The sequence below is a fragment of the Puma concolor genome, chromosome C1 (genome assembly GCF_028749965.1).
Source record: "Puma concolor isolate L17-30 chromosome C1, mPumCon1.1.hap2, whole genome shotgun sequence".
Lineage (NCBI taxonomy): Eukaryota > Metazoa > Chordata > Mammalia > Carnivora > Felidae > Puma > Puma concolor.
In genome coordinates, this window is record NC_141674.1 from 155,926,693 (window position 1) to 155,938,810 (window position 12,118).

At 34.4% G+C, this 12,118-nt stretch overlaps 1 protein-coding gene across 5 annotated transcripts in view; it reads right to left on the bottom strand.

Moving 5' to 3' along the window:
* The window catches only part of GALNT3 (polypeptide N-acetylgalactosaminyltransferase 3), a 98,881-nt gene that overhangs the window by 12,884 nt on the left and 73,879 nt on the right, over nucleotides 1-12,118 (bottom strand). For all 5 annotated transcript variants that reach the window (XM_086718802.1, XM_025934885.2, XM_086718801.1 and 2 more), the window contains 4 exons: nucleotides 11,134-11,757; nucleotides 6,631-6,803; nucleotides 1,906-2,055; nucleotides 15-249 (listed from right to left, as the gene is read on the bottom strand). In XM_086718802.1, the coding sequence (XP_086574928.1) occupies nucleotides 15-249; nucleotides 1,906-2,055; nucleotides 6,631-6,803; nucleotides 11,134-11,648 (1,073 nt within the window). In that variant the 5' untranslated portion in view covers nucleotides 11,649-11,757. The remainder of the gene's footprint in view (nucleotides 1-14; nucleotides 250-1,905; nucleotides 2,056-6,630; nucleotides 6,804-11,133; nucleotides 11,758-12,118) is intronic.

Below are 12,118 nucleotides of genomic sequence, written 5' to 3' on the forward strand. Positions count from 1 at the left end.
AGCAATCGTCTTACTTAATTGGGTAGGTTTCATCTTTCCTTCTTTGCCTCTCGTGATCAGGAAGCGATTCCCAGCCAAAGGAAAGGCTCCAGTCAAAGTTTCCACGGTTGTGATTGCTTCCATAAGGAGAGGGTTTGTTGAATTCAAATGTGTTCAGATCTATGGATGCAATATCCGGACTCACCACGGCAGTGTAATTCTCAGCTATCCTGGCCAACAAAGGTTCTAACCAACCATAGAAACACTCACCTGGAAGGGAACACAATTCTAATTAACCCAACGAAAACACTAAGGGTTTTCTCTTTTGTGGTTTGAAGATGATTTAGAGAAACAAGAATAACAGCCATTCGTGTTTTGAACATTTACATAGGGGAGATTTCTTAAAGGTTTCTGGTGATAAGATGAGGGTTGGATGAAAAAGGTAAGGCATAATTCAGCATAGTTAGGAAAATTTATCTACAGAGGATGATTTTTTTTTTTTTTTTTTAACGTTAGAGAGGAAATAAAATGATACTGGTGTATTTAAATTTCAGATGATGTGTTTTCCTCCAAAATGGCCTTGGATCAAAGGTAAGTTTTTGCTGATCCATGCCACCTAGCCCCAAAAGTGTTCTGATTTATATAAACTTGTCTCCCTCAGTAAGGTATAGTAACAAAATCTTCATTTCTCTGAGTCTTAGGAGAAAATAAGCCAACGAGTCAGAATATTCTGATGTCAGCAGTTGGAGAAGGACCAGCCCTAATGGAAAGTGGGGGCAAAGGAATGCCATACAAAGTCTGGGTCCTGGCTGGGGGCCAGGCTCACTTAATACACAGAGTTCAGGAGACTCAGTCCTACCCAGGTCTCCCCATCAGGCAGAATTTGGCAGTTATTAGGAGGACCACTTGGCATCAAGGAGGATCATCAGATACATTTGCCTCAGAGGAAGAATGCCCAGTGTGACATAATTGGAATTTTGGACCAGGAGAGGAAATATTGGAGAATGAACCATTTCCTTTTCAAAACACTTCCCTTGGATTACCTATAGACCTCTCTTCATTTGAGGGCCAGGTATTAAGGGAGTACTGGATATGAAAACTCTAAAGAGACTCAAACAAATCCAAAAGTCCTCCTAGAAAAATTAGCATATGACCAAAACCATTTGCTGGGTCAAACATAATCTAAGGGCTAGTCAGTTCAATTCAAAACAAAACAGTCATACAAAGAGTATAATCCACTAAATCTAAAGCTGAAGGACTAAGGGACATTTTGGTGATCCCTAACATGCCCATTAAAATTTACTCTAAAAATACTTTCTAAATACTTTAAAATCATTGACACTAGAGAACAAAACCATTAAAAATAAAGGGCAAAAAAAAAAAAAAAAAAGACAGTAGCAACAAAAACAAAAATTGATACTATTCGTAGAAAAGATACCAGAAAAAGTTGGAAGGGGACACCTCTAACTTAGCACAAGAGGAGTGTGCAAATCTTTGAAAAAAGAATGGAAATATAGAAATTGAAAAATATCAGTACCAGGACAAAGTTTAAAGATAAAATTGCTTACACTTAAAACTTTCATTCATTTTAAACTATAAGAATCAATAATAATAAGGAAAAACATTTGGGGGGGGGGGGGTGGACACAATGAGTATCTGAAAAAAATCCCAAGCAAGGATAACTCGCTGGGAAAGCTGGTCGCTGAAGGAAAGATACTGAAGTTAAGGAGCCTAACTCCATGTAAGTGAAAGGAGGCTCCTACCCAGAGCAATAACCTGCTTAGGCTTTCATTGCTATAAGCATCAGCTGAAAATGATGTTAAAGAAAATACAATTAGTTATTTAAAGAAAAGCCTTCTTCACTTTTTAAGTTAGAGGGAAGCAGAGGGGAAAATGTTACAACTACGTCTATACATATATACTTACAGTGAGCATCTAAAAATGTGAGGGTTTCAGCTGTTGCAACTGTTGCTCCTAGCAACCTGGCAGTGATCAGACCTTTTCTCTCTCTTTGTCTAACTATTTTTACTATAGAAAATTGTTTTATATATTCCTCTAGTTTATCATGTAAGTACTCTGTAAGAAAAAAAAAATATCAGGATTAACTCTTCCTAAGTTTATTTTCATATATGAACACATGAAAGCAAATGAAGAAACCACAGGGCAATGATATCTCCACATTCGTCATCTTAACAGTTGCACACATCCTTCCATTAAGATGAAATTGCATCTTTAACTCTTTAAAGAAAAACAATAGCTATATATGCAAATCTTAACTTGTGAACAACTATAACACATACTGTGGTAACACTGACTTATCCTGTACATGCAATATCAATAAATATATTTTGTGGGGAAGGGAGAGACTTCAAATGGAGTAGACCCAGGAGTTAAGAAGGCTCATTTAGGGGGTCTGAGAAAACTAGCTAACGGAGTGAAGGAAACTGAATTTGGCCAAAAAGATATTTGACACATTTTAAAATTGGAATTTAAGTCTGGAAATTCAAAGAAAAATGCCAAGTATCAAAAGGATTCTCTGATACTTAGGCAGTGATCATAACAATTTAAAACAAAAATGATGAGGAAAATGGCAAATAGGAAAGCCCAAGGCTACAGCAGTTTAGGAATATTTTTACAAACAGTCAGCATAAAATTTTTGAAAGCTTTGGAGTCTGCTGACACAGAATTTTTTCCAGTAAAAATATGAAAGAAGAAAGGAGCCTGTAGGTTAGGAATGGAGCTAAAAACAGGCTAAATTTTATTAATGGGTATATAATTTAAGATATTCAACATTCCAATTTAGATGAGACATGATAAGCAAGAGTTAAAACAGTAGGTAAAAGAAAACACATTAATCATGTCAGTCAAGTATTGCTCATATTTTGAAACAACTTCTTAAGTCTGCTTTTTTCACCAATAAATTCTTGATTCTTTGTTGAGTATACAATGTGTTTCCTCAGGTGGCCTTCTTGGGCCCATAGCACAGCCTCAAAAAGATGTGGGAATGCTGAGAACATCAGTAAATGTCCTAGGGTAGATGTTTGCTTCTGCCTGATTCCAGAAGCAAACATAGATGACTTTATCTATGATTATATATATTTTTTCAGTTCTCCAGTGGTACAGATAAAAGACTTGCTTATTCAAAGTTTAAACATTCATAAAGGAAGTGAGAGTTCAGGAACAACTTCTGTGGACAATAAATCTAAGCATTGCTGCCTCAAAATAATAGGCTAACTTTTTCATACCTTCTAAGAACCTCAGAATTAATTCTCTGAAAGACAAGCAGGATTGTAACTTGTCTTAAAATATAAATCATGGATATTTCTGCCTTAATCGTATTATTTATAAAATAGAAACTTGTATAAAAACATTTCAAAGGCTTTAATGGGGATTGAATCTTTTTTAATGGAGTCACTATAGATTCCTTCAATAAACTGTCCCCTGTTTGAGTCATTAAAGAATTTTTTATTGACCCACAACTTCCAAACTTCCTATAAATTTTTATCTGCCCCTTAAATTCAAGCCCCATCCATACCTGTATTTTTGCAAGGTTAAGAGCACAAAGCCGTGAAATCAGACCTCCTGGGTTTATTTATTTATAGCACCATTACTTTTAGCTGAGTGACTTTTGGTAAGTTATTTTATTTTACTTGGACCTCAGTGTATCTATAAGATGGGGATAACAGCATTTACCCTTACAAGGGATTTCTGAGAGTATAAAAATGAAAGATTGTTGTGCATTTAAGACAAGGCTTACCACATGGCCCATGCTCTGAAAACGTTGACTGTCTTGTTTTGCTGTCACTAGGACTTAACTATCTCTTTGTCACTTGATTATCCACATATTATGCTGCTCTTTCCTAAACCAATTGAAACCAGGGACTATAGTTTCTACATCACAAGCTCCTCTACAACAACTAGGAACACATTTTCTATAGCGGGTACTCATTAAATCTTTGATTCAATAAGACAAATTAATTACATTAGGATGCAAAAAGATTCCTCACCAAGAAAACTGTTGCAAATTCATTGCCAATGCTATAAAGAATTAAAATATTCAGACCCTTTGACCAAGCAGTCTAACTTACCCAAAGATACAATTCAAAAGAAAGGATATTCATTACAGTGTGATATATACTAACAGGGTGGGGTGAGTGAAGGGGAATGGTAAAATAAGTAAAATGCATCTAGTCCATCATGGTCATTAAAAATAAAGTTTTGAAGGTAAAAGAAATGGGCTAATAATAATACTATATGAAAATGTCAGATTTCAAAATTGGATTTCTGACATGGATGTAACTAGGTAAACATTTTATGTTTATTTAGACAGTGATCAAGAGAGAAAAAGCGAAATTAAAATTAAATAGGAAGATTATGATTGGATATCACTTTTCTTTCTGATTTCCTTTAATTCTATTAATTTTGTTTGAGCAATAATAGAAGTTACCTTCAACTGAAGGCTTATTACAAGTAGCCTTACTGTGACCCTAATTTCTCACTGCTTGAAAAATCAAACAAATAAAAACCATCTGAGAAGGAAGCTCAAAAAACCAAAGAGGGATTATTTTTTTTCTTTTCTTTTTACAATATAACATATGAAAGGCATGCAGAACTTAATCAAATGTCACTTAAAGCTCTATGGATGCAGGGGCGCCTGGGTGATTTGCTCAGTTAAGCGTCCCACTCTTGATCTCAGCTGAGTTCATGATCTCATCGTTCATGAGATTGAGCCCTGCATCGGGCTCTCTGCTGCCAGTGCAGAGCCTGCATGGGATTCTCTTTCTCTCTCGTTTTCTGTCTGCCCCTCTCCTGCTTGTGTTCTTTCTCTCTCTCTCTCTCAAAACAAATACATAAACATGGGGGGGAAAAAACACACCTCTATGGACTACAGACCAAGAATTAAAAAAAAAAAAATAAGGGGCGCCTGGGTGGCGCAGTCGGTTAAGCGTCCGACTTCAGCCAGGTCACGATCTCGCGGTCCGGGAGTTCGAGCCCCGCGTCAGGCTCTGGGCTGATGGCTCGGAGCCTGTTTCCGATTCTGTGTCTCCCTCTCTCTCTGCCCCTCCCCCGTTCATGCTCTGTCTCTCTCTGTCCCAAAAATAAATAAACGTTGAAAAAAAAATTTTTTTTTTTAAATTAAAAAAAAATAAATAAATCATAACATTTCAAGCAGTAAATAAATCAGTTGGTTACAATTAAGTGGTGTTATAACCTGGGTAAGAGGACCGGAGATTCAAATCTCTGATCCAGTACTGTGTACCCATATGCAGGGAACTTGAATTATAAAACTTCCCCATTTAGTGAATACATTTCACATCCATGTCAAACATCTCTGGAGATAAGCAAACTTATTCCACCTAGATGATACTTAACTTGAAAACAATCTCAATTCACTCATGATATTTTATTTTGAAGTTAAAGACATGTTTAGGATTGTATGTAGAAAATTAAATAAGCCAGGTTAGTAATTTTATGCTTTATTCACTTATTATCATTTCTTAAGTCTGGATACATCTTGTTATTGATGACATGTCACTTAATAAGCAGTATTTTTTTCTTTTTTCATGGCACATAAAGTAATGGTTTATCTTAAAACAGATGTTGCTTTTGGATAGATGAAAGAGTATCACTATCCCCATTTTACAGATGAGGAAACAGCTAGTTAGTATTGGAGTGAGAATTTGACCTTAAAGAATCAGGCTCCGAACTCAACTAATTCAGGAATAAATTTTGTGATCATTGAAATAATCTATATCTGTTTGGTATTTAAAATACTCGTTAATGTTTGAAAACTTAGCAAATTAGGGCATTTGTCTGATTAGCCTTGCAATTCCAATTTAAAATGTACAATTTAGTAACTGACCGTTGATTTGTAATTTTAAGTAGACATTCATTAAAGAATTCAGCTAACTTTGTAAACAATATTGAAATACTTAGCAGCCAAAATAAAACAGGATGTAGTGACTTTGTAATGATTTTTAACTACTCATTTATATTATTAATTAATGTATTATTTATATTAACTCATCTAATCTTCAAAACAATCCTAGGAGTTATGTATCATTTATGTATTTCCTCAATTCTAAGCTGCACCATTAGATACTTATTATAATCAATGGCATCTTAGTGTAATTGGTTGTGAGGGTTTTTTATTCTAGCGGTATATAAACTAATGATGAAAAAAAGATAAAAATTTAAAAAATAAACTAATGATGTATTGTGCAATAAATCCGATGAAATATGGCATTTTCCCCATTTTACAGATAAAGAAACTGAGGCATAAAAAGGTTAAGTAATTTGTCCAAGTTACACAGCTGGATAGGACCAGAACTGGGATTCAAACCAAGGCAGCCTGACTCAAGGCTCAAGTTTGTGTTGTTAACCATTATGCCTTACAATAAAAGTCTCACATTGAGGACCACAAAGTTAGAAGTCATGGTACTTCAAACATTTCTGAACTTTAAAATATTTAAATATAGACACCTTTGAATTCTACTCTCATCCATCATACCCATCATCCAAGGTATTATATTCAAGCTGGGGGGGGCGGGGGAGGGGTGCATACAGAGAGTACAATACAATCAAATAGACTTTGGACAACATCACATGGATTTACTTGGAAAACAACCTAATTTGCATGTGCTTTCTTACCATCTACACTAGCATCATCCACCAAAATGATTTCCTTCAGCAGTATGGCAGGGGAAGAATAAAGCACACTGTGGACAGTTCTAAGCAGCGTGGACCAGGCTTCATTATGAAAAACTATTATGACACTGGTGGTAGGCAGGGGAGGACAGCGCTTAAATTTTTGTTCAATACATCTAGAAGAAGTCAAAGAAGTAGAACAATTATGAATTTTATTACTTTATTTCAGAGCTATGCCATTACTAAAATTATTATTTAACCATTATCACCATAGAAACAATAGCAGACAATTTTTTTCTATGTAAGTTGATCTTAATGCTATGCAAATGCAAATCAAAACAAAATTTTTTACACAGAGATCATGTCCACTGATACAGATTCCAGGTCAAGGATTAAAACGTGCTATTGTAAGTTTTCTCAACAATATAATTTCAAATACAAATAGCATTTTATTTTATTTATTTTTTTTTTAATTTTTTTTTCAACGTTTATTTATTTTTGGGACAGAGAGAGACAGAGCATGAACGGGGGAGGGGCAGAGAGAGAGGGAGACACAGAATCGGAAACAGGCTCCAGGCTCCGAGCCATCAGCCCAGAGCCTGACGCGGGGCTCGAACTCCCGGACCGCGAGATCGTGACCTGGCTGAAGTCGGACGCTTAACCGACTACGCCACCCAGGCACCCACAAATAGCATTTTAAATAGAAAATATAACCTACAAGCGAGATAACCTATAACAATGGCAAACACTTGTAATCGCTCAAATAAAAACCAATTTTTCTCCCCCCCCCTTGTAGAAATCATCCATTTTTCTTATTACCTCCAATTTTTTTTAACAGTGCAACTTCAGGGGCACCTGGGTGGCTCAGTCAGTTAAGTGTCCAACTCTTGCTTTCAGCTCATGATCTCGTGGTTTGTGGGATCAAGCTCCGCATTAGGCTCCATGCTGATAGCATGGAACCAGCTTGGGATTCTCTCTCTCCCACTCTCTCTGCCACTCTCTGTGCATGTGTGCACGCACACACTGTAGCTCTCAAAAATAAATAAACTTTAAACAGTGCAACTTTATTAAATGAATATTCATCTTCGTAGAGATTCTTACTTTCCTAAGTATGTAATATTTTTCAAGTTTTTAAATCAATTTACTTAATCTCTACTTGAACCAAAAGGGAAAAAAATGGCTTACTATAAAATCTATTTTTTTATGATGCTCACAATTCAGCAAGACTTACTAAGTTGCTACCATATACCAACCATGCTGTGTTAAAGATTTTGCTCCAGTAACCTGATCTATAGTTTAATAAAATAAGACCTAGCATTTTAAAATACTAAACTTAAAAATTTTACATAAAATCCTAAATCCCTGTTAAAAGTCATGTGATCTTTTTGCCATATGAAACATTGATAGGCACAAGGAGATAGACCCTAAGTCGTTTTTGGCTGATTAATGGTACTAACCATTAGCTAAATACATTAGTTACAAATTGATCTTGAATTTATTTTTATAATAATATCTTCCTCAATGAAAATAATCTTCATAAGAAGCTGTTGGGTATGAGTGGATCTGTACAGTCCCCAGCCTTTGAGACTGAAGCTGACCACAGTCCCTCACCTACTGAGTTGAGGTGAGGATCCAAAGATATAACAGAGTAGAGGGTTTCAAAACACTGTAAAATCAGAGTAACCCTGGGACATAAAATATGTGTGGTCTATGGTAAAAATAAATAATCTTTAAGTTCACTTAAAAATCATAAATGGTTATACAATTTTAGACAGCAGAATATAAAATCCTCCCACTCAAAAGGCACTATAAATACAGCGTGTGAACAATCAAACAGTGCTGTTCAAACCCAAAGATAGGAAGTAAATCATTCACTTATGGAGATAAGAAACTAACACACTTCAAATGCTCTGTGAGGGAAACAGAGCCCCCAGTATGACCCTAGAGGCCTGGGAAAGCCACCCAAAGAAAGATATCCTGTATGTTCTCATTATTCACTTTTATAGCCATATCTCAGTTTGAATGTTTCAGATACTATTCTGAGAGGCTGTCTTTAGGGTGGAATATTAGTAGGGATAAACAAGGAATTAGGTTGAGGATAAAGTATTAATAGAGTGGGTCAACACTGTTGAGTAAGAAAAGGAAGCAAAGGTTATGAGTGAAAGTGATTTTGCTCTCTTTGTGCCTTCATGATTTCAAATATACGTGCATAGTCAGAAGCAAATAATGACATTCATCCTCACTGACAGATGAAAGCAAATGATATATTTTAAAGTGAATTTTGGATAAACTACCAATTAGAAGTAAGGTCCAAACACAAACTACCTATTCACAATTAGTCTTGACTCACAATTACACAGAAATGTATGACTAAATATAAGCTTGTATTTTTAAGACATAAAGGTTTGCAAACCAACATAAATTAAAAGTAAAAATTATTTAAAAACTCCATGCTGTTTTTCTTAAAAAAAAAAAAAAAAAAAAAACCAAAAACCTTATGATTTATTGTCTTAGAAGCATTTGTATGGGGTGTTGGGATTAAAAAAAAAAAAAAAAAACACCTCACATACATTTACTTGTCATGTGACTAATATTAATAATTACAAAAAGGTTTCAAAATTTTAAATTCAAAAATTCACATTAATGAAATGTGATCACTTTAATCTTACAAAGCTTTCCTTAGTTCAAGCTAGGATTTCTTTGCTTAACTGATAACTGCTAACATCAAGTAAAGGTGTCATGTTATAGCATTAATGCAAGTGATACAATTTCACAGTATGATTTCATAAACCTCATTTATTCTGAAACAATAAAAAAAATTAAACTGAGGCTTTAGATATTGTTTTACATGTCACTTAAAGTAGTGAAATTAAATAACTTGCCAAACTGACTGCTTATACTCAAACCATTTGTAAAATTTGGCATATAGATATGTACTTAAATTATCAATCACATGACCATCTGACTTTGAGAGACACTGGATCTATATTTTCAATGAGCATGGAAATGACCAGCAATTCTTCAGAAAATGTGTTCCTTGCTGATTTAAGTTAAATTTAAAGTAAGAAAGTGTTAAATCTTCACCAATTCTTCACAGTTCTAGGTATCCAATTCTTATCCAAAAAAGGTTCTTTACTTTAAGTACCTCGTTGTTTTTCACTTATAATGATTTCATTATTGAATATTATTGTAGCTCCTCAATGCTATATTGGGGGAAAAAAAAACTTGTCTTGAGCTGACATTGACTGTCATGTCAAAGAATAAAAATTATGCTTCTTGATTTGTGATGTGGATTGCTTTTCAGTCAAGACCTCTCCCCAAATCAGTCAAATGCAATACTGCATTTTAACTATTAACATAAGAAAAAAACTATTCTGTGCCTTGTTATAAAGGTAGAATATTTTATAGACATTCATTTGTTTCTTCACACATTCACTTAAAAATGATTAGCACCTTAATCTTGAATCACACAGATTACAATAGAGAGACAGAAATCTAATCTACCCAACTTCAGTATTAAGGGACTCTTAGAGCAAGTATTCATGATCATACATCTAGAAAAACAGGAGTGAAGCCATCGACCTAAGTCTATCAAAGTTCTTTTCTTCAGATGCATTTCCAAATGTAATTCTATTATAACCAGGAAGCAAAATATGTAGGCATTGCTTGCTTACGGTTTATCTTATACTTTCAACAAATCAACAAATAGTTTGAAAACTGCTGGAATTTATTTTAGTTATTTGAATTCAAATAGAACACTTGAACACTACCTCAAAGATAACAATGGACAGAGCATAGTTGGAACTGGAGGGAAACCAGAATAAAAATACTGTGTATTTGAGATACCATGTAAACAAAAGGACATAAAAGGCAATGTTGGCCTCTTAGAAACTAAAGAGAGACAATTCTATACATATGATAACTTATTCAACAAAACTCTAGAGAAAAAAAAATCATAATTGAATTAGCAATTTAACAATATTGTTCTTTAAAAGAAAGATTACAAAAGGTTACAAGGCATTCTGAACTACAATTACAGTACTGAAAGTAGCCACAAAGTCTGTGACTTAGTTCATAGAAAATTCTTATCTAACAGCTCCAAAATCTCGGCACTTTTTAAACATTTTTATTCTACAGCAACACACAGAGGAACAAAAACAGCTCCTCTGCCTCCCACATCTCCCATAAAATTGCCCAATATTCCCTTCTTAATAATTAGAAAACTAAAGCATCTAAGAATTAAGAATTTCCTTGTGGTTCTACAGAAATCAGACCTAAAATTTAGTCTCCTAATTTGTAAGGTAACAACCTTCTACATCTGCAATGCCTCACCAAGCATAGATATGGAAAGCCTCAATAATAATAAGCAAACATAATTAAATTAAACAGCAATTGCTGATATTTTGCCTCAGAGAGTGACTATAGAACAAGCAAATTCCTTAGCTAATGCCCCTCCCCTGCAAACTCTAATGTTAAACAGTAAACAATGAATATTCTTTAACATACTCAGGAGGTCGAGTGTCTGGTCCAAGATCTCGGTGTAGAGAAATCCTGTCACTTGCAAAAGCATTAAAACAGTGTTTTGCTTCTCCACGTTCTTTTTCCTTCTGCTCTTCAATACTTAAATTGGTTGTCTTGAATGCTTTACCAGAAGCACCAGGTGCATTAGAATCCTGAGGTGGGCGGTCAAGAACAGGTTTCAATTCTGCTGCTGTATAATATCCTTGCAAACAGGGTCTCTCACCAGCATCAATGTTTTGCCTGACCGGTGCTCCTATTTGCATTTTTGGCATTGCATCTTTAATATTGTTTACAGCTTCTATCATTAAATCAAACATCTTGTTTTTGTTTTTTATGTTTCTTTCCATCCGTGATTCCTCTTTGGAATATTGAACACTTACTTCTCTTTGCATTAAAATCAAAAATATTATAAAGAAAAAAATTACTGCCCCAAGTTTCCAGAACTTTTTATGATAATGTCTTTTAAGATGTAATTTTACTAGTCGTTTTAGGTGAGCCATTCTGACATTAAAAGCTTCCCACTTGACAAATAACAGTTATAGTTTCCTCTGTTACTTATATTTTTTATCATAGATTTGCTGGCAAGAAGGTTTCATTAAATGGTAATACCTATGAACGGAAATGATAAATGGCATTAGTAGCTAATCATTCCTATAGGCATGGTTCAATTGATTCATTCAACCAACAACATAAGCTACAAACAACTGTACTCTTATGGTTAAGAAAAATACAAAGATATCTTGCCCTCAAGAAATTGACACTTTTGGAAGAACACATTTGCTATAATTAGCTATAATCTATTGAGGATATATTAGAGATTTCTCTCCAATAAAAAATACCTTGTAAACTGTGGCTAATATTTATTATATGATATGCATACAATTATTTTTATAAACATATTTAGAGTTTCTTTAAAAAAAAAAAAAAGGTACCTTAACTCAATGACCAAGGGGCCAAAGGACTTCATTGC